At 37.4% G+C, this 22,106-nt stretch overlaps 1 protein-coding gene across 18 annotated transcripts in view; it reads left to right on the top strand.

The window, feature by feature from the left end:
- Positions 1-22,106, top strand: part of MAST4 (microtubule associated serine/threonine kinase family member 4) — a 556,979-nt gene that overhangs the window by 434,564 nt on the left and 100,309 nt on the right. For all 18 annotated transcript variants that reach the window (XM_079144856.1, XM_079144854.1, XM_079144853.1 and 15 more), the window contains one exon: positions 13,271-13,359. In XM_079144856.1, the coding sequence (XP_079000982.1) occupies positions 13,271-13,359 (89 nt within the window). The remainder of the gene's footprint in view (positions 1-13,270; positions 13,360-22,106) is intronic.

Here is a 22,106-nt window from a genome sequence, read left to right as displayed (position 1 = left end):
TCAACCTCTAAAATAGCTCATCTGAATAATGCATTTAGTATACTTTATTATATGTCTTAGGTCTTCTGCTAGCTAAATTTGCTTCCTGGTGTGGGAGGGCAATTAGTTCTTTTCTCCAAAGCCAGGGAGTACAAGGACACTTAACATTATAAACCTTATTTCTGTGTTCTCTTGAATACTTTGAGTCAGTTACATGGAAATAATAAAATGAAAATAAAAATTTAAAAAGCTGCTTTCAAGGGTAGGGGGAGTGATCCAGAATTTTAGAATTGGTTTTGAAATTCACAAAGAAACAATGGAACAAAAGTCTGACATACCTATGTGTCAACACAATTCTCCTTTGTTGGGTCTGGCTCAACCAGCTGGTTAGGGGAGGAATAAGGAAGAAATGCCAGCTGCCCTGGAAAATCCACGTGTTGCTCATCTACCTGTGGCTCCTTGACGATGTACTGTAGAGGAGCAAATCCCTAGTCATGTATGTGTCTCACCTGTGTGTCTACCATGGGCCTGAAAAACATGTATACAAGTGTATCCTGGGATAAAAAACATCCCTGCTTAATGGGGTTTCTGTCCACTAGAATCAGGCTTGCTGTCTCCAGAAAGACACAATCAGGTGTGAATCTTGATAACTATAGCCACGTTTTGTACTTGATGCTCAGGCTGCAGGGTCAAAATTCTGGTTCACTTGCTACTCTAGAAGCAGTTCCACCTCATAGCAAGAAATTCATAGTTAGCCAGAACTCATGATCTATGTATGAACAGAATGCTGAGATATCAGTTTACCAAGGTAAATGTCACTATTGGGCCTGGGCCCCTTAAAGTTCTCATTCTCTGCTCTGTACACAGTCCAGCAAAATAGTTCAAAGCATAGGTTCTGAAGGTGAACTGTCTTGTTTGGCATCCCACTTTTCCCACTTACTATTTGTGCCATCTGGGTAAGTTATGGAACTTCTCAGTTCTTCAGTGTTCCAAGTTCTACCTTTCAAGACCTTCAGGAAAATTAAACCATTGCTTGGAATATAGTAAATACTTAGTTGATAATAGCTGCTGTTATTATTATTGTTTTCTTTGTTTTTGGACAAACCCTTCTGTGAAGTTTATCAGATTATTTGAGGAATATGGTAGCAGAGAAAGACATGTCAGATATTTTAAATGACTGAAGGCACTGGTCTAAGCTGAGCTGATGCACATAGTTTTGACAGTTGTTCTGAAATCCTGAAGTCTACTGGATGCAGTCCCTAGTCCCCCTGCTTGTTGTTCCGCCTGACCATGTCAGTTTGAAGCCTTTGGCTAGTGCTGGGGTGAATACTCTGAACTTGGGTTTAAGCTTTGTTTCTTTTTGTTCCTAAAACCAACAAGTCCCTTTTTTTATTGACACATTCTGCGATATTTATATTTACTTGGAGTCTTTGCAATATGTGTATTTACTGTGGAGTCTTGCTGCCTGAGTTAGCCTCTTCAATTCTTGCATAATTCATTGTTTTGATTGAGAAGCTAATTCTATGGGCAGTGATACACTTCTTATTCCACAATCAGTGAGGGAATGCCTTAGTGTGACATTCCAAGCATGCAAGCATCATGCATGAAAGAATGCGTGCTAGAGAGAGACAGACCACATGCTTTATTTTTGACAGTTAATATTTAAAAGTGCTTTCGGTGTACTAGGCACCATGTTAATTTCTTTACATATTTTATCTCATTTAATCTCCACGTAGACCTCTGTAGTAGTTAATATTCTTATCCTTATTTTACATATCAGTAAATTGAGGTTCAGGGGGAGTTGAAATTTGAAATTGAGTCTACCAACAGCAAGTGCTCACATCCATTATGTCTAAAATAGAACTTATTCTGTCTTTGTGGAGGAGAATTATCATGCCTTCACATAAGAAGTAGTTAAATGTATGCATATATCTAGGGCACTTTCTAACTTTGAAGTGCCCTGGTTGTAGGATCTGTATCACCCCTCTTAGGCTTTGTTTGCCACTAATTAGTGGTGCCGCCTTGGCAAGTTGCCACATCATTTTTCAGACCCTAAATTCAGTTTACTCAGTCCACAAATAACAACAGCAAGTAGCACTGGTTACCCAAACTGAATACAGAGTGACTTATAGCCCAGCATCTTCTGGTATCTCCCCAGTTGTCCTGTCTTTAGCAACAGAATGGCTTCCTTGTGGCCAATTTCATCTTGGCAAAATGAGAAAATGACTAAGAAAACATCAGTGGATGCAAATGAGGAGAAGAAAAGACATCTGTCAAGTTAATTAAGGGAAAACATTCCTTTGACCTCTTGGTTGGTTTTTTGGTTTGTTTTTTTCCCCCTGCCCTTTCACTAAGGTGAGCTATTCCCTATTCTTTTTTCCTTAGGGTACCACTTCTCTTTCATGTTGGGAACAAATTGGAGGGGACTAAGCACTGAAGTAGGGGGTAAACACACAACTTATTTTAATATCCACTTGGCAGTTTTCCTGTTGCTTCTCCATTTAGGAAACATTTCCTTCTACTTCTGCCATTATCACAGCTTTGACATTCATGTCATTAACAGAATGTCATTTTGCAAGATACTGAATTAGGAGCAGCTAGCAGCAAAACACATTGAACAGAAAGAGACTGGCTTCTTGCCACATGACTTTGCCTCACAGAAAAGAACAAAGTGTGGCTCTGATGCCGCTGTGCACGTTTGTGTGTTTGTGTTCTGGTGGTGGAGGCACATGGAACTGGGGCAGTGCACTTGTGGACACAGTGGTGTGCCAGACTGCTACACAAAAGCAAAATGCTTTAGAGCTGGAAGGCGTTCAACAGCCATGCTGCTCATTCCGGGCTGAAATAAATTTCTGTTGAGTGTCATGCAAAGGAGATTCTGTGGCCCCAGAAGTAATCTCTCCCTTTTAAGCGTCCAAAAGGAGTGGTCTTGCAGTCTTTGCATCCAGAGAGAGGAAATGGCTTTTTACTTTTCGGAATAGCATTTAGCTGTGTAGCTAAAATATACTATAGACTAAAATATATTCACCAAGTTAAATATTTCTAGGTGTCACCAAGTTAAATATTTCTAGGTGTACCAAGTTAAACTGAGATTTAATTTCTGTTTGGAGAAGGTTGGAATGAGTAAAATAGTAGTATGCTACCTCAGTGATTAATACATATTCACACACATGCGCATACATACACGTATGTATACACACATGCACACACACATGGATATATATGTGCACACACATATGTGTACACATATATGCATGTGTGTGTGCATGTGTGTGTGTGTGTGTGTGTGTGTGTATACATATATATATATCCCCAAATAAGATTTGAGGGTCTGTGCTTATAGCTAGGTGATGGAGCACTTGCCCAGCATGTGTGAGACACTAGGTTTAATCCTCAACACCACGTTATAAAATAAATAAATAAAATAAAATCATGTCCATATACAACTAAAAATAATAATAAACAGATTTGAATATATGAACATCTCCCAGTCCCACCCTTTAAAGCCAAAGACCATTTCTTAAAACAAATATAAGTAGATGACACTACTCAGAGGAAAAAAGTGAATAGTAAAATTTACTATGATATATCCAAAAAGACTGATGGAACATTAGATTTAAGTTGTTGAATTTTTTTCTGTTTTGGTATGCAGCCACCACATTCTAAGACCCTTTTTTAAGATTTATATCCTTACCATTGGCCAATTAGTATAATCTAATGCCAGTAAATCATTAAAGTCATTTTTACCATAGCATTTCGACCTTGGTTTCTGCTACTTGGGAAAAGATATATCAAGTTCTGACTTTGATATTTTCATTGAGTACAAATCATGGGAGTTAAAAAAAAAAATAATAACTTTTTTATGTCATACACATCTCCATTCCCCAGCAATACATAGTTGTAAAGTAGAGGTTTGGAAGGAAGGTTTTAGTTGGTGCTTTGTTTATTTTTTGTGAATTCCCAAGTATGTCTGCAGCCTTCTCTTTGGTCCCTCACTACACCTTCCCTGTGTGCAATCAAAGGCTTGGGTCTCAGAACCACAGAACCTGACCTTTCAACCATTTACAAAACTGGCTCCATCATTTCCAACCCGCTTTTACCCCTTATCACTTTGAAACCCCTGCTACAGGTAGGCCCAGCCAGGAAATAGCAATGCTTTTTCCTTGCAGGGTAGACTAGACCTTAGAAATCTGAAATGAGACCATACCATCTGCCAGCATCAGCCCATGGAGTACCTTCCCAAGAAAGGGCTCTTCAGCTCTTAGACTTAGCCTTCCAGTGCTCTTCCCACCCTCATCCCAAGTCTGAACATCATTTTGTTCAGACTGATTTGTATGTATATTTTCTAGTGAGATGGTTCATCCCCTGTGTCTAGCAACACAGATGTCCTAATCTCTTTGTATTTTCTTAGTTATATACAAGGATTTACTCACTTCACTAGAAGTAAATATATTATAATGCCATCCTATATCAATTTAGTATAATAAATTTGACTTATGTTTGTCTTCCAGGCTTAATTATGAACTCATTCTGCTGGAGTTGTGGTTCAGTGGTAGAACTCTTGCCTCGCTCATGTGAGGCACAGGGTTCGATCTTCTGCACCAAATAAAAAAATAAATAAAGTGTCCATCTACAACTAAAAAATATCTTTAAAATTATGAACTTGTTAAAGTTAAGAGCCATTTTTAGCTAGTCATTCAAAACTTTAATGTGGGGACTAGGGTATAGCTCAGTGGTAGAGTATGTACTTAGCATGCGTGAGGTCCTGGGTTCAATGCCCAGCACTGCCCCCCACCCAGTATTTTTAAAATGTATCTCTAGTGAAATCATTTTTATTTTCTTTATTTTCTGCGTATCCAAAGAAGTTTAGTATCACATAAAACATGATCCTTATACTTAAGAAACTTATCCCCCATTCTAGATTGCAAACTCCATGCTGAATGATATTGAATGAATGAGTGACCACAGAGTGATAATCTTTGCCTTGATTACTGTGGTAGAACATGGTGGATGTCACTCATCATAAGTTGCATGCTGATAATGTGACAGCAAAGCTCACCATGTCAGCTGCATCTAAATAACTGTGTGAGTATGCACATCTGTGAAGTAGCCATGAAGTGGAGAATAACTGAGAAGAAATAAATTTTTTTTAAATGTATTTGTGTCAGGTAGGTTATAGAGATCAAGAGATTATTTAAGCAAATCCTATGAAGTTTCATAAGATGAAATTTATGAAATAAATTTACTGATGTGTAATTTGCAATGCTTAGTATATGCTGTGAAAATCTAGTGTTTGTTTATTATGAAAACACATTTAAAAGCTGGTTGTGAATTTATCTTACACTTGAGATAGCAACAAATTTTTGTTTGTGCCTCTTTTCCAGATGTTGCCTTAGAATACTAGTAGTTTTCTATGAATCAGCCTTCTATTTTAAATACTTTGAGAGTATCTTCATCTTCTTATCCTCCATAGCATTTCGTACATAAGAAAAGGCTCTCCATAAGTATTTGTCACATTGGATAGTGCTTACTAATATCTGCATGTTCAGCTTTCTCTTTTTCTGCTATGAAGACAGGAAATTGGGCCAGACCTCTTTATTAGTTTTTCTTAATGGATTAGTATTTCCAAGAAGCACTATAAATGCTAATATGTGTGTGTGTTTATGTGTACACATATACTTACATGCATATATGTATATATATGTGTATATATTAACTTTTACTATATATACATGCATATATATTCCTATTGATTTTCCTCAGAATTTTTGAAACCTCAAAGACCAGTACTTCACTCTGTAATCATCTTAAATTTTTTGTTCATAGATGAAAACAGCATGAGCAACCATTCATTCTTACTATAATTAATGCCTTTAAAAAGAGCTTTTCTGCTAATGGAAAAGTTTAGTTATATATCAAGCCAACCATATCAACAATTACATCACCCTGATAACTATGAAGTAGGTCATTAGTTCATGCAAATATGCAAAAGCCTGAAGTACTAGGGCTTGGTAGTTGTTGCAGAATCAGCACTTGCTAATTCACCAGTGCTTTGGAGGCTGTACAAGAGAGTATGGACTAATATGTAATGTGTGCATTGAATTTTGTGACCATTTTTGTTCAGATTTTTAAAATAAAATACTCTATTTAAAACAGAATCACAGGCAATGAGAGTGCATTTGGGATGCACATCAACTTCACTTCCAAACTGGTCTTCCTGCTTCCTCCTCCAACTATTTCAATTTAGTAGCCAGAACAATCCTCTTAAAACAAAAGTCAGACTATGTTCAAAACACTCCAAGAGCTTCCATTTTCACTGAGACTGAAAATTAGACTTCCTACTGTGGCCTGCGAGATGCCAAGATGTGCCTTTTTTCATTCCTCTCTGTTCTAGTCTTCTGGACAACCCCCCGCCCCGCCACCCCATTGCCCATACTTTTCTGCCTCAGTGGTCTGCTGGCTGTTCCTGAAACCCTCATGCCTCAGGGCATTTGCTCCTGCTGCGCTTTCACTTCCTCACTTTCTGGTCTTCCTGAATATCACCAAGAGGCCTTTCTTGATAACCTGTTTAAAATCCGAACTTCCCACCCCTGTCCTTCCTGTCCTACATCTGCCTTACTTTTCTTCTATCACCATCTCACACAGTATAAATATGACTAACTTATTGTGTTTACTCTCTGCTCCTTTTCCAAAATGAGGCCAGGTATTTTTGTTTGTTCAGAATAGTGCCTAGCATATCCTAGGCACACAAAAAGTAATATACTGAATGATTTCATGGAAGCCTGGAGGAACCTGGATTTCAGGGGCAATGGGGAAGACACCAGCAATATCCTAACTTTATAAACTACAAAGCATATGTGACAGAGACAGAAATAGTAAAGCTTTGTTCTCTGCTGCCTTTAAGGAGTAATGGAACTTTTCCAACCAGCCATGAGGTGTGGCCTTGTGCTGTTCAGGAAAAGTGGTGGAGTGTTGACTTGAAGATGCCCCAGAAAAGGAGTGATTGATTTACATGAGGAAGTCAAGTTATTTCTAGGAAAACACAGTAACTCAGAGACAGAGACAGAGATTTGTGGAGGTAGCAACAAGCAGGATTTAGGGGAGAAGTATCCAGAGAAGATTTTAAGGAGGATTTTCTTGCATAATATAATTTTTCTTTCAAGTAGAGGTCTTATTAAAGATATTTTGAAAGGCTTTTGCAACTAGATTTACAAATGCACAATCCTAGATATTTAAGGTTGCATAGAGGAAAAGGAAATGTCCATAATATATAATTTTAGAACATTTAAGAATCCTAAAATTCTTAAAATGTCAAATGAATAATTTAAAAAAGAAATGAATTAGACCCAGATTTATGTTGCCATGGTTAAATCTCAAAATATAACATTGAGTAGAAAAAAGGTAGTTATAGAAAATCTATAATGTATTGTGTATGCTAAAGTATAATTTATCCAAAAGTCAAAAGCCTTACTATCGTATAAAATGAACATATGTGAAAGATTTTATTTAAAGTATTAATTAATTAGAACAGCAGTAACATATTAAAGCAGACTCAATGGAGATTTTTAAAAAACATATATGGGTATATATATGTACATGTATATATGAAATGAGTTATGAAAGGAATTTGCTTGTGGTTGCAAAACTGGTTAATATCGTACAGCATCGTGACATTAAAGGTTTGAGGTCATCTTTCTGTTTTGGAGGTTGTTGATCATACCTCCACCAGGCAAAATTCATTTTTATTATTATGGACAATGATCATTCGCATTACTATCAGTTTTCTAGGACTTAACCTTTAACCCTGATAGTTTTAAAATAGCCTAGTCAATAGAAAGGAAGTGACATGTGTTATCTTTAGGAGAAAACCCATTAATATTTATGCACGATTCCTAGTCTTTTTTGTTTTTTCCTGATATATGATTCCACTAGTAAAAATGTAAAATCATACCCATTCTGCTCATTATACAAATACATATATGCTACAGTGGTACCAACAATGAATGGGAAAGCTATAAGCCACAGCTCTTTGAGTACTTGCCTATTTAGAAGATGGAAGGAGTTACTGGTTTGTATACCAGAAAGCACATTTCCCTATCTTTAATCTCTCTCTCTCAACATAAATATATATGTATAGTATAAATATATATGTATCTCATATATATGATGTGATATGATATATATGATATGTATATTTACATACATGTATGTATATGATACATATATATTTATCAAGATATGATAAATGAAGCAATTATTCATTCCAGTGTGGTGGGGATTATTGGATCATTTTTATATCTTTAAAAAAATTCTTAGTAAAAAAAAAAAAAAAACACTTATGACTGTTTCTCTCATTTGATCCCGCCACTTCATTGTAAATATATGGAAGCTGAAAGTTACCTAGCTTATCACATTTATTCAGCTACTCACTAGATGATGTCTGTCTCCTGGTCCTGCTCTTTCTTCTATTTCAGCCTTATTCTCTATTTAAGAAATATTCAAATGTTAAGTTTCAACTATGGTTTTAGGTCATAGTTAGCAGGTGTTCACGGATGGTAAAGCTTTGGTTTATAATTGGTCTCCTGTGCAAATTTGTCAAAATTTTCATGAAGATGAAATAGTAAATTGTAACTTTGCTTCCCACTATTGCTGGGGCTCTCCTCGTTCAATCCACTGTCATTACTGCCCCTCATTGGCAGTTTGTCACGTGTTGTAGGGAGCACTGACCTTTTAAGCCAGCTGTGAAGGTAGTGCTGACTGCTCTTGGGGTTTCCCCTTCTCACTTGTCTTGCCATAATCAACAGGCCAGAATTCATGTCTCAAAGTGAATGTTCAGTTAAAATTAAGTGCAGTTCCAGCTACGCAGTACCATTGCAGAAGGCCACATCCTGCTGGGCCTCACAACTTAGTAGGAAATGGCTAACAGGTTCTTTTGTAAGAAGACATGTGACAGATTCAGACATAAAACACAGAACCTGCCAAACCTTTCTTATAGAGCCCTGAGCTTAAGGACAATTTAGGCAGAAATGGAATGTGGGTGGTTTGGATCAGAAATACATACTTTCCCCTCTGTACCCCTCCATCCTTCCGCTCAGTAGCCCATATTTCTCTTTGTGTTCACCCCAAGTCAGGCTTGATTTAGATGATGAAATGCTTGAACCATCTTTTTATCTTCCAAGCAAATGGAAGGCGCTGTTGGCAGTAATTAAGAGAATGACGAGCTCATTGTGAAACTGCTTGGGTCATGGTGACAGTGAACCAGAGGAGCAGGGCTGGTGCCCTGTTCAAATCCTTATTTCACCTGTCCAAGCAAAGCCATGCAGACAAATACAACACTTCCTTGTGGTGGCCTCACATCACTCTCCAGGGCCCATCAGACTGTGACACTCCTACACACTGTTCTGCCCCATGTACTTGCCTCCCTGCCCTCCAGAGCAGTCAGTCCTACTCGTGCCAAAGCACCGTCATCCTCCGTCCACCTTCCCATTCTTCTCAGACTCCCAATCCATGGTTGGCAGGATCCTGTGTAGGATCCTTCTTTCTGCACCTTTTAGTTGTCACTGGGTGGTTCTTTCCAGGGAGGAACCAGATAAATGAGGTAGGAAGCGCTTTCTTGTGATTATTAGTCCCTGTCCTAATCCATTGTTTGCTTTGTCTCAATTTGTACATGGCTGTCTTCTCTGCATAAATCTGGTTCTATAAGAAAAGAATCCTTGCCATTGTATTAATAGGACAATGGAAGTCACCTTCCAAATTCAGAGAATAAACTGAGCATGGACAGGAAAAGTAAGTTTTTCCTTGTAAATTCAACTAGAGGACTAAGAGGAAGAAGTACTTTGTGAGAAGAAGTGGGTGTTGGTTTGACTTTGAGATTGGATTATGGGCAGGGTAAAAGGACTCTCCCTACTTCTTGAAGGGTGAGGTTGAACCAATGCGTTTGAGGATTGAAGTCTGAAACCTGAGTTCATTACCATTCTTTAGTTTTGTTTTTTTGTGGTGATACACCTATATCCCTAAGGATGAAAACTGGAGAAAACATTTTATGAGGCCAAATGTTAGAGGATTAATTACGAGACAGTTCTGCTATAAGAGAAGTGGCTTTGTTGTTTTACCTGGCAAGATATCCCGTTTTTCCCTTGGGTGATTCTGCCCAAGAACAGTAAGCCAGAATTGACTTAGTCATGCTGGTGAAAGGGAAGAAATATTTATTTTGCCTAAGTGATACCTTCATTATTTTATCATTTCATGGATTAATGAGTAGGTGTGGTCATGAACACCTGGGGAGCCTGCTTCATGCTTGAATACCTTAAGCTTCTCCTTTCCTGGGCAGAAAAATATGTGATACCTGGATGAATGAATAATGACCATAAAGTTCAGTACAGCATTTTGCACCATGAGAAAATGGCATGAACGATCAAAGCACACTACATTTGTTATTATTAATGGAGGCAGTGCCAGGTGTTCTGGCAATTGACGCAAATACTCAAAGGGCCAGCCCACCTGGAGCTTCCTTATTGTGGGATTCAGTACAGATTGTAAGGATGGGGGTGTAGCTCAGTGGTAGAATGCCTCTCCAGCATGCACCAGGCCCTGGATTCCGTCCCCAGTTTCCTGCTCCACACACACATACACAGATTGCAGTTCATTTATTGGGTATCCCCTACTTAGAACAATAAGATTAGAAGACACTCAGAGGTACTAGAAGTGATAGTATTGAGATAGGCAGACCTTCCCCTCCTCCACCTGGATATTCCATGGAATGTCTCAGTAGAGTCCCAGGATTTAAAAAATATTAATATATACCAGATCTAGGCATTTCAGAATTAAACACAGTATAAAATACCCCTTTACCCTTAAGAGTGTTAGCCAAAAATTGATTTGTGAGGCCAAGCTCCTACTTCTTCTTTTTAAATTTTTTAATTTGTTCTTTTTAGTTATACATGATATTAAAATGTAATTTGACATATTATACCTGCATGGAGTATGACTTCCCATTCTTCTGGTTGTATATGATGTGGAGTTACACTGGTCATACGTAAATATAGAGATTTACTTTGTGTACACATGAAAATCAGGTTTGGCCTGTATTCAGTAAACTCTGGTTTGCCATTTTGGGGGTATTTCATGTTTGAGTTCCCTGTTTGATTTTTGAGATTCAAGAAAGTTCCAAGACAGTTGTAATTTTAATGCCATCTCTACCTTCATGTTGAAGATTGATAGGTTATCGAATGCACTTTTGATTGTATAGTGTTCTTAGATTATTCAGGGCATTTATCAATGAGCTGTGCCTCCAATTATTTAAATGAAACCCATCTTCAGGTTTTACTTACACATTTATTTTTGATATTCTTTTGGATGGTATTTTTGGAATTACTTTTGCATACATTTTTTGATAGACTTTAACTGGTGTAATTGTGACATTTTTGTTTATGTGTAAATGTGAATTGTCGACTATTTTGCTTTCTGGAGTAATATTGTAGTAGTCTTTCTATATGTTCTTAGAAAACTTTAAATTTTTAAGACTTTCTTAAAGCATTATATTTCACTGGATAATATGTTCATTGGATTGCTACTGATGTTATACATCTCTTATTTATTTACATGTGCAGATATTAATAGTTAAATGTTGAGAAAATCTTTGTAAATGACATAGATCAATAATAAATAAATAGAATGCAAATAGCCCTTTTAAAAATAATTTACCTGAATTTCCATTAATTCATTCAAACAAGTTTGCTAGGATTTCCAGGACATAAATCTGTCATTTATAATTTCTTGTATTAATTTCAGCAGGTTAATATGTTTAATATTCCATTACTGAAATGGAATGAGACATTAATTTGAGTTAACACTAAATATATTTTACAGTATCTTTTAAAAACCATCAGACTATCTGATTTAATGATGATGAATTTAATAGGTTGAATACAGTTCTTGATAGATGAGTTGATAGTATCACAATCCACCTTCATAATTAAGTATCATGGGTCTATTCTTATTCAACAACTTCTTTAAGGCTGAGTAAACATGATCATAATTAAACTCAGATAATACTAGGGAATGTTGATTGCTGCAGTCAGGAAAATAAACTAATGCGGCCTGACCTTAAGAAATTATGAATGTGAATGTTGACAAATGATAATAAGTAGCAAACATCTAAGAAAGAGGACAGGCTCCCAAGTCAATATTGCTGGAAGAAATTGGGTTTGGATTTGAAATGTATTTCTTGAATATTTAGAAATGTCTCTTTTAAATATTTTATACAAACCCTGAAGTATATCAACTCCTTTACCTAATTTAGGGGGTTGGGTGAACATTCCTGTTTCTGGAACCTGGCATAACAGAGGCCTGGCCTAAAGAATAATGGCATTGCAATAAACTGTTCATGATGGTTGAGGGCACCACAGTAGGGGAGGGCTGGAGTCACAGCACCCTGAACACTGTTACACAGGAGGTGAAGGAGGTAACTTGTGGGGTTTAATCACCTTTTTCTAGCTACTGTAGTGGTGGTGGAGAACAATGAATCCATCTGCAGTGAAGGAGAGCAGACCAAAGTGAGATCAGTTACTACTAGCAGAAACAGAAAAAAGTGCCTTGTGGCCATGTATAGTGATTTATTTCTACTTACTGGATATTCAAGATACAACTAGTAGCTAGCTAGCATGCTTGTGAAAAAGGGCCATCACTGTTATCCTAAAGGTACTAGAATCTGTTTTTATGATTACAAAACATGTACCTTAATAAAGAATTTGAATGCAGTATGCAAGATGAAAAATGAATGAGTGGTGAAGTACATTTATCTTAGGCATCGCCTGTGCTATTGACAAAAGGCACAAATATAAAATTTGTCTAAATAATTAGATTTTTAATTAGTGCATCATTGTAAGATTAATGTCATTGCGCTTCATTGCATGTAATTTTCTATTAGAAATTTCATGTCAACAAAGATGCTACCTGTGGTTTGCTGATTTGAATCCTTAATTTATCACTTGTGCATATGGCATGTCACATATTTGCAGACAGGAGCTGAAAGAAGGCATGTGATTATAACTTCACTGGCAGTGAGGAATATTGATGGTGTTATGCTATATGAATGCATTATAGTTTCTAATATTCAGTACATTGCCATCCCTTGAATATTAGTGGATACATAATAATCTGCAGAAATGTTAGCAATCGCATGAGCAAATATTGTAGGTACTTCAACCTAGTCTGATCTTCCTTTGGACATACTTGACTATTGTTGCTGTTATATTCTCCCTTAAAACTGATTTTTCTTTCTTTTTGACAGTTGCCGAACAAGCAACCGGAAAAGCTTGATAGGCAATGGACAGTCACCAGCATTGCCTAGACCACATTCACCTCTCTCTGCTCATGCAGGTAACCGATCACCCTTTCTTGAATATTGTCTTATTTCTTTTTGTTACTTTTTAAAAGAAGTCAGGCCTTTTGAAATCTGGTTGTGTCTTTGCATCTATCCTGGTTTTCCTGTTGTTTTATCATTAAGTTATTCTTTACAAAATACAGAATTCCTTTTTACATGTGGTCCTTCTTCAATTATTACTTTTTCCTTTTATAGATTTTCAGATGATGTAAAACATGTGAAATGTGCTTGGGGAATGCAGATATTGTAGCTCATATGAAGAGGATAAGTGTTGAGAATCATTCAGCATGTTTCTCCCTAAGCTTACACTTGTCTGTTATCTCAAGATGGCCATTGTGAGGATGATGAAGATTCAAGAGATGAGGCCCTTGGCTTCAAGTACTTTATAGAATTATAGGGAAGGTAGGGACAAAGTACAAAAACTCTGCAATGAATACTTTTTCCTTTGCTTTGCATGTTTTTTTTTTTTTTTTTTTTTTTTTTTTTTTTTTTTTTTTTAATTTCAAAGTTCTATCCTAAGTGATACAAAGAAGAAAAAGGTTAATTCCAATCATGAAAGTTAGGGAGAGTTTGGGGGAGCTGCTTGGCCAACATGTTAAAAGATGGGTCAGGTTTGGACAGGTAGAATTGAGGTGAAAGAAAGAATTCCCAGCGTATGGCTAGAGTAGGGGATGTGCATGCTTGATTGCACGGAGAAAACGAAGAAGGAAAGTCAGATGAAGGTCAGGGTGTGGAACAACTTTTGATGCTGAGCCTTCTCAGGATTTTGAGGAGGACCTGTGTTTTAGGAAAAGGTCTTCAGGACTGTGAAAAATGATGGTTGGAAGAGTGTAGCTCAATTTCCATGTTGCTTCTTGGGAAAACTCCAGTTTGACACTGATGGACTTTCAGGCACTCTTAGTTTCATGTTTAAATATCAGTCTGTCACTGACCCCCCCCCCCCCCAAGGGATGGGTCGCTCCATTTGAGGGTAGGAGTTGACTGTTATGGTTGGGAGAAGAAGGGACAGAGTGGTAGTTGCTCTTTTGGAATAACATTTTATTTCACCCACAATAATTGCTAAAAGGTGGTAAAGTAAAAAGGTAAAAGATGAATTGGTTAAATTGTGGTACTGTAAAAATAAAGGGCTGGAGATATAGCTGAGTTGTAAGCACTCCTAGGTTCAATCCTTGTTACCAAAAAAAGATTTAAAAAATATAATCTTACTCCATTTTTTGTAGTGTTTTATAATAATTTCACTATCCTTCATATGCCTGTTGATTAGATTGCTGTGATTTTCTTTAGTTCTAATATGGAAAAGGAAGCAAATGTGGTTAAGACTCTAATGATTCTTTTAATTATTTTTCTTTTCTCTGTGGTCTTAGCTCAAATTATTTTCTCATTAATGTTAATTTTCAAACTTGATCAGGGGAATGGGCAGAGAGATGTCTGTTGCACAGAGTATGAGAGTATTTTCCTTCATTTTGTGGAGCCAACAGCTTCTTAGAAGCAGTGAAAGTGGGTTTTCATGCAAAGTGCCATTTATCACAGTCTGCTAGGTTCCTATTTCTGTAAATGTAGAAGAAAATGTAAACTGAGGCCCAGTCCTTGTGTCTGGATCACGGACAGTGGCTCCTCACCCTGCTGACTCCTCCTTTCTGTTGTCACATTCTCTATCCTGTGGGGATTCCTCAATATCTCTGCAGGACACAGCAGAAAGAAAAGCCACTACCTTTCAGCACTCATTAGTCTAGAACTCAGAGCTACACTTTCTGTTTTTAATACAAAGGGATTGTATGAGTCTGGCCACCCCTCCCTGGTACATGGATCGGTACAAATGGGCACATTAATTATTTGTGTACATGTGTCGGGATTGCCTGGAGAAAAAACAGATATTGGCATATCTAAGTAGTGTATTTGAGGAGCTGGGGATTTCCAAAAGAACAATGGACAGTCCATTTTAAAAAAGAAAAATAGAAAAACCACAGGCTCCTAGTTATAGGAAATTTCTAAGCATGAAACACAATCCTCAAGTTCCCAAACAAAAGACTGGTGTATGTCTCCTAAAATAAAAATTCCTATAAAATAAGCAAAATCAAAAGAAAACTAAGTGTGAAAAATATTTGTGTGTCCATAAATAATTGTCCATCTGAGTGTCTGTGTAGAAAGAACTTGTCTAAATTGATATGAAGAGGTGAATGAACCAACCAACAGAAAAATAACAAAAGGTGTGACTATCATGTCATGCAGAAAAATGGCCAACAAAGTATGAAATTTTACTTCATTGCACTCATAAAACAAAAGTGAACCAGGATAATGAGATAGTATCATTTCCCATAATATTTTAAATTGATAAAATCCAAACATAGCAAAGATGTAGGGAAATAGTTCCTTTTACATGGTGTAAGTGTTAATATGAATTAGTGTGACCATTTGGTTAGTGGTTTGTAGGGTTGATTAAAGTTTCAAATTCATTTACCCTTAGACCCAGCAAATCTATATAAAGGAATTTACCTTACTGATATTCTCAGAAATAACATCCTAACTGTAACATTGCTTATAACTGGAATGGAAAATTGTTACCAGTATTTTATTTAACTTGTCCTTTAATAACAGTTGCTTACGTATAGAATGATTTGGGTGTAACAGCTCTATATGGTTGTTATATAGAATGTGGTGGGCTTTTATATGGTGGCAATGGAAAGACACCCAAGATAAGTTGTAAGTGAAAAAATACAAGTTGTAGTTTCATGTGCTTTAGAGTGTACACATACATTCATACACTTTGGTGTGCTGATACATATTCATAGAGCATTTGTGGAAAGAGGAGAAATTGTTACCTATTTATTTGGGGGGAATATGAAGGTAGAAAAATTAGCATGGAGTACTTTTTTCATAAGTAATAAGGCTCTAAAAATAAACTATCTGCAGTAGTTTTCTGTTACTGTATAAGAGGTCACTAAAAATTTAGTGGCTTACAATAATGTGCATTTACTAATCTTACAGTTCTGTAGGATAGACACTTGGGCAGCTTGCCTGGGTTGTCTGCTCAGGGTATCATAAGCCAGAATCAAGGTGTTGGTTGGCAGGACTCTTATCTGGAGGCTGGGAAAGAAAGCACTGCCAAGCCTGTGCAGTCTGGGGCACTCAGTGGGACTGAGCTCTCCTCTTCATCCTGCAGATCCCAGGACTGCTCTCAGCCTCCAGAGCTGCCCTCCTCATCCTCAACCAGCTGTCGCACACCCAGGCATTCTCTTGCTCCGAGTCTGACGCCTCCTCTTCCTGTCAGCTGAGAAAACTTATTCTCTTGAGGAGAATGTCTTCAAACTTCTGTTTAAACAATATCACTTCCACACCAAATTTTAATTCAAATAGGTAGAAGAATGAGCTCTGAGTGATATTTAGCCCTTGAACTACATGGAGATAAGTGAGCTCCAATACTTTTTAAAGTCCTAAGGTATCAAATATAGGTAACACTGTGGGACAAAATATTTATTCCTGTTTCTTCAAATTTGTTCTACTGGAAAGTTGCAGATGACTTCTTTGCTTCTTTTGTAAGAGGGCTTCTGGGAGAAAAGAAAGGAGTCTTACTTATTAGGAAACTCTTAAAAATTATCAAAGAGATATCCATAGATCTCCAAGTCTATGAATATACAATAACTTTTGGTTTTAAAGAGATTTCATTTCTGCATGCATAGTCACCCCTATCTTTGGTGCAAGTCTGCTCACCAAGACCCTCCTCAGCGATATAACTGAGCTAAAGGAAACCCAGAGAGGTAAAAATAATCAGAGAAATGGAGAGATTGTATGAAAATAATACAACTCCAAGAAGACAAAACCCGGAAAAGCTTTATTTCAGTAGGAACATAGGGACTGGCCAACACAATAAAACATTCCAGTCCCACTATTCAAAATGAACCACTCTGAACACTTTGGTGTTTACTATTATGTGGTACTGAGGATAAAGCCCAGGGCTGCAAACACAGTGGGCAAATACTCTCCATTGAGCCATCCCTTGCGCTTTTTAGTTTATTTTAAGACATTGACTTGCTAAGAGTTGCCCTGGCTACCTCAGCCTCCTGAGTATCTGGGACTGCAGGTGTGCACTACTGATCCTGGCTTTTGTTTGTGGAACAGGGAATTGAACCCAGGACGTCACACACACTAGGCAAGCACTCTGCCACTGAGTTATACCTCAGTCCTCTGTGAACATCTCAGTGGACATCTCTTCAGTAAACTCTGTTCCCCAAGCCTCTCCTCAAAGATATAACTCAGCTACAGGAGGCCAAGGGAGGTGAAAATAATCAGAGAAATGGAGAAATTGTATGGATTGTATGAAAACAATACAACTCCAAGAAGAAAACTGGAAAACCCAGGAAAGCTTTACTCTTTGTAAAGAGAAACTATAAGATATCACATCCATTTTTAAAAATAAAAATTTCTTTCAGAAAAGTGGGACCACCTTTCTCTTTTGGACTTGTGTCTTTTTGAGCCACACATGAAAATTGGTCTTACCTCTTTACAACTTACCTTGCATTTGCATAGCCACTCTACTCACCTTGATTGTGTTACACTTTGACCTCATGGGATACTTAAATTGGATGGGAGGTAAAGGCAATGGTTATACAGACAGGCGTGCTAATGCAAATAACTAAAACTTAATAGTTTGGAAATGAGATGCAGAAAGGAAGAAATACTGAAGGTAAACTAATGAATTTAAAGATGAATTTGGGATAGACCAGGATCAGTAAGTATTTCAGTGTGCTAGAGCTATCCCTGAGAGCATCACTATGGGATAGCCCAGTCCATCCTTGTTGTCAGCAAGAAACTTGGTAATAAATCCACTGCCCCAATTATGTAACCTATAAACTGGAAAGGAGTATAGTTGAGCAGTCAGGGACTTATTATAATCTAAGGTTCTGGCCCACAACAGTAACCAAATACTTAGTTTGGTTACCAGCCCGCATGTGATTGTGCCATTTTAAGGATATGGTAAACTTCCTAAGAAATGTTATAGGCTGTGTTCTCATGACTCTCATCTTTAAGCTTGGTTTGGTTAAAAAAAATTAAAATGTGACCTTCTGACTGTAACAGTAAAGCTGGTAGTTCATAGAAACTATGAGAAATCACATGAAAACTATAAACCCTCTATAAACGCACTACTCACAGATAACCCCAGTTCACAGTTTATTGTACCTCTCAGGTCTTTAAGCCATACATATTGTGTGTGGTTCATGTGTCTTTCTGTCTGTCCACATGAGTGACTCACAGGCCTACACTGAAACTATATTTTACTTCCTGTTGGCCAACACTGAGTGTTGTGGTTTTTAAGATTCTGTCAATATAAGCCAAGCATAATATGTTAGTATTTACAGTGTGCATGCTTTAGTACTGTGGGATTTTAAATGTTCTGTCCTCATTAACCATTTATATCTTTTTATTCATCCGTATTCTCACCCACTGGCCTTCTCTTTTGTTTAATTTTTATCTTATCGATTTGTACAAAATCAGATACCAACATTAATACTTTGTGATGTCACCAGCATTCTTTTCTAATTTGCCACTTGCTTTTTAAATTTTATCTTTTTTTTTTTTTTTTTTACTAGAAGTTATTCCTTTGCTTAGTTTTGTGGTTTTTTTGTTTGTTTGTTTGTTTTGTAATCCAATCTGTCAGCCATTCTTTCTGACTTTTCCCATTTTTGTTGTTCAGTGTTGTCGTTTTATTTTTCAGCATGACTTGACTTGCTCTCAGCCTCTCCTGCTCCGATCTCACGGCTTCCTCTCCCTCTTTATGCTTGACAAGTTTAACGTCAGTGATGTGGCTCTTTCCTGTCTCATACTCTTAGTCTCTCCATATAGAGTGATGGTTTCCTAACTAGTGAGCAAGTTTTTGAGCAAAAAGATTTTTCAGACTCATTCCTAAACTTCATAGCCATGCTACAAGGAGGGAAGACTGAGAGCCAAACAGGGGTCAGAACTGTTTCTGGCAGCTCCCCAGCCTCCCAGAGGTGGTGATAGCATCCTTTCTGTTTAGATATTTGCAAGGCCCTCCGGAGTTCATGAAGTACAGAGGAGAGACTTGCTTGTGAAATTTTGTTTGCTGGTGAGAGCAACTTAGTGGAAATGAATGATTTTTGAGTGGAGGATCTCTCCTTAGATAAGGCGAGACTAGGTTCATAGCCCTCAGTGTAATGGTGCCTTCATTTCATTTATTTTGTGACTTTAATTCAAAAACCTACAGGAGGTTTTCCATGCTTGACATATTATTTACCAACTTGTTTGAACCTGTTTTCTAGACCTTTATTAAAAATATTCTTTCAGCCAGGCAGTGACTTCCTTTGACTACTTAAACATGATGGCACAAGACAAATATTGTAGGTCTTTTGCTTCTTTATGTTTGAGGAAGAGGACAAAGCAAGATTATATGCCTGCAGAGGCATAGCCTTAACAGGAATTAAGTTTCTTGATGCCCCATCTGATTACTTTCTTTAAAATGATATAATTTTTTTTTTCTCCAGGGAGATCACTGATATGATCCACCATTGCCCATAGTTTCCAAATACATAAGCAAATCTCAGAAAACCAACTTAAACTTGTCTTCAGCTCTAAGCACCTGGAGGTTCTCCTTGTAGTTTTATTTTATATTGGTTAAAATAAGCAAAATAAACTGAGTAAAATAAACTTTGATCAGCCTTAGTCAGCCTTCAGTGGGGCATCCCTTTAGACTCGTTCAATTTTGTTAAGACTTTCAATGACCTCAAGACCAGATTTCTTAATTCAGTACATGTATTCAAACTCTGTCACTTAACAATGCAACTGCTGTGTGATAATAGGAATTTCATAAATCAGTTTCTCTGAATTATGGAGAATACCATTTCTCTATTTCATGCTGTACTCAGGGTTTTTAAATCCTTAGCCTTTGTGTAATCATCAATTGTTGGCTTGAGTAACAACACATCTTGCCCTTCCTGCTTAAGGAAAAGAATGATAAAATCAGATGGACTGACGTCAGCCCTGTGTTTTCCTCATTTTTGGTGCTGCTTTGTGTTGAGTTACTAATCGGGTGTGTATACCAACATCATTATTCTTTGTTAATTCCTTTATGTAGATCCAGCTGCCCTGTGACCTGCGTTTGTCATTTCAGTCCTTTGAGAAGACTCTACTGTTTACATGTAATCTATTCCTAATAATAATTTAATGACTGACATCTTTCATATTCCCCTAATCTCAATTTGGGGAATTTAACTGGGATGACCTGTGTGTTAGCTTTTTATTCATTCCTTAATTATAAATTAAAACCATTGGAAGCTGACTCCTAAATTTAATTTTAAAGCTTCCCTGTGTTAATAAAAATAATACCACCTTTTTATTAATTCCTTTATGTATTTATTTGTATGCTTTTTAAGAACATGGGCCCCCTGGGCAGCCACTCAGAAAGATTTTATTCTCTAACTTATTATAAGGGCTTTTCCTTCTATTTTTGTAAAGTTTTGTAGCTCTGTGTGTGCGTGCATGTGTGTGTGTGTGTGTGTTCATCATAGTGGCTTTTCTTTAGGTTCAGTTGTTGAAGCACCATTAAGACTTAATGACATATTTTTCAAGTTAGAACTGACAGGACCTGGTGAAAGCTTAGAGGTAGAGTGAGGGTGAGGTGATCAAAGGTGGCTTCCCCATGGCCCCCCAGGAGTATGAATAGTGGAAGGGACGATTTCCACAATGAAGGAGACAAGAAAAACAGAACTGAGATAATGCTTCAGAGTTCACTTTGCTGAATATTGGGTTTAAATGCCCATGAGACATATAAGTGACATAAATAGGCAGTTGTTATATAGATCTGAAACTGAGAGGTCTCATCCGTTGGGTCGATATCAATTCGGAAGCCATTCACTCACAGATGGCTGTGTAAAACCTTGAGGGCGTGGAAATCATTGACTCATTTGGAGTGAGAAGACAGAGCCTGGGGCTGGGCCTGCAAGGCCGACATTTTCAGGTCCTGGGAGGACAGACAGATGGCCAGCAGGAGATGGAGAAGCAATCAGCAGAGGGAGGAGAGAAGGTAGTGCCATAGGTCCAAGGGGAAGACAGGACTCCCAGAAGGAGGGAGCGGGAAATTGTATTAGCAAGTCCTCAAGCCCTATCAGGCACTTCACAAACATTTACTGAAAGGTTAAGTAACTGCTTATGTAAAAATGCCCCTGCCTTCATTTAACTCTGACTAAAAATGCAGCAAGTGCCCTAAAGTAAGGCAATATCTTGCTTCCCCAAAAGAGGGAGTCCTCTTAACTACTGAAGTGCTTCCAAAACCCCAATATAGCCTGTTACTTCATTGCTGTATTTTGAAAGTAGTTTTAGGAAATCTTGCCTTTACCTTATCTATAATATAATGCTACAACCATTGCTTTTCAAAGAGGGTCCTATTGCCTTTCAGATGCTGTTATGATTGAGTCATCAAGGTCATACCTACACCTGGCTTCCCAAGTCCAAAGAGCAGTTAAGCAAAGCAGAACTTTTTTTTTTTTAATTTATTTTTATTGTAAACAAATGGGATACATCTTGTTTCTCTTTTGTACATGAAGTAGAGGCATACCATTTATGTAATCACACACTTAAATAGGGTAATAGTTTTTGATTCATTCTTATTTTTTATCCTATCCCCCACCCCTCCCACCCCTCTTTTCCCTCTATACAGTCCCTCCTTCCTCCATTCTTGCCCCCCTTCCACCCCCCATTATGTGTCATCATCCACTTATCAGCGAGATCATTC

The sequence above is a fragment of the Sciurus vulgaris genome (assembly GCF_902686455.1).
Source record: "Sciurus vulgaris genome assembly, chromosome: 6".
NCBI lineage: Eukaryota > Metazoa > Chordata > Mammalia > Rodentia > Sciuridae > Sciurus > Sciurus vulgaris.
This window is presented reverse-complemented; position numbering and strand designations above follow the sequence as displayed.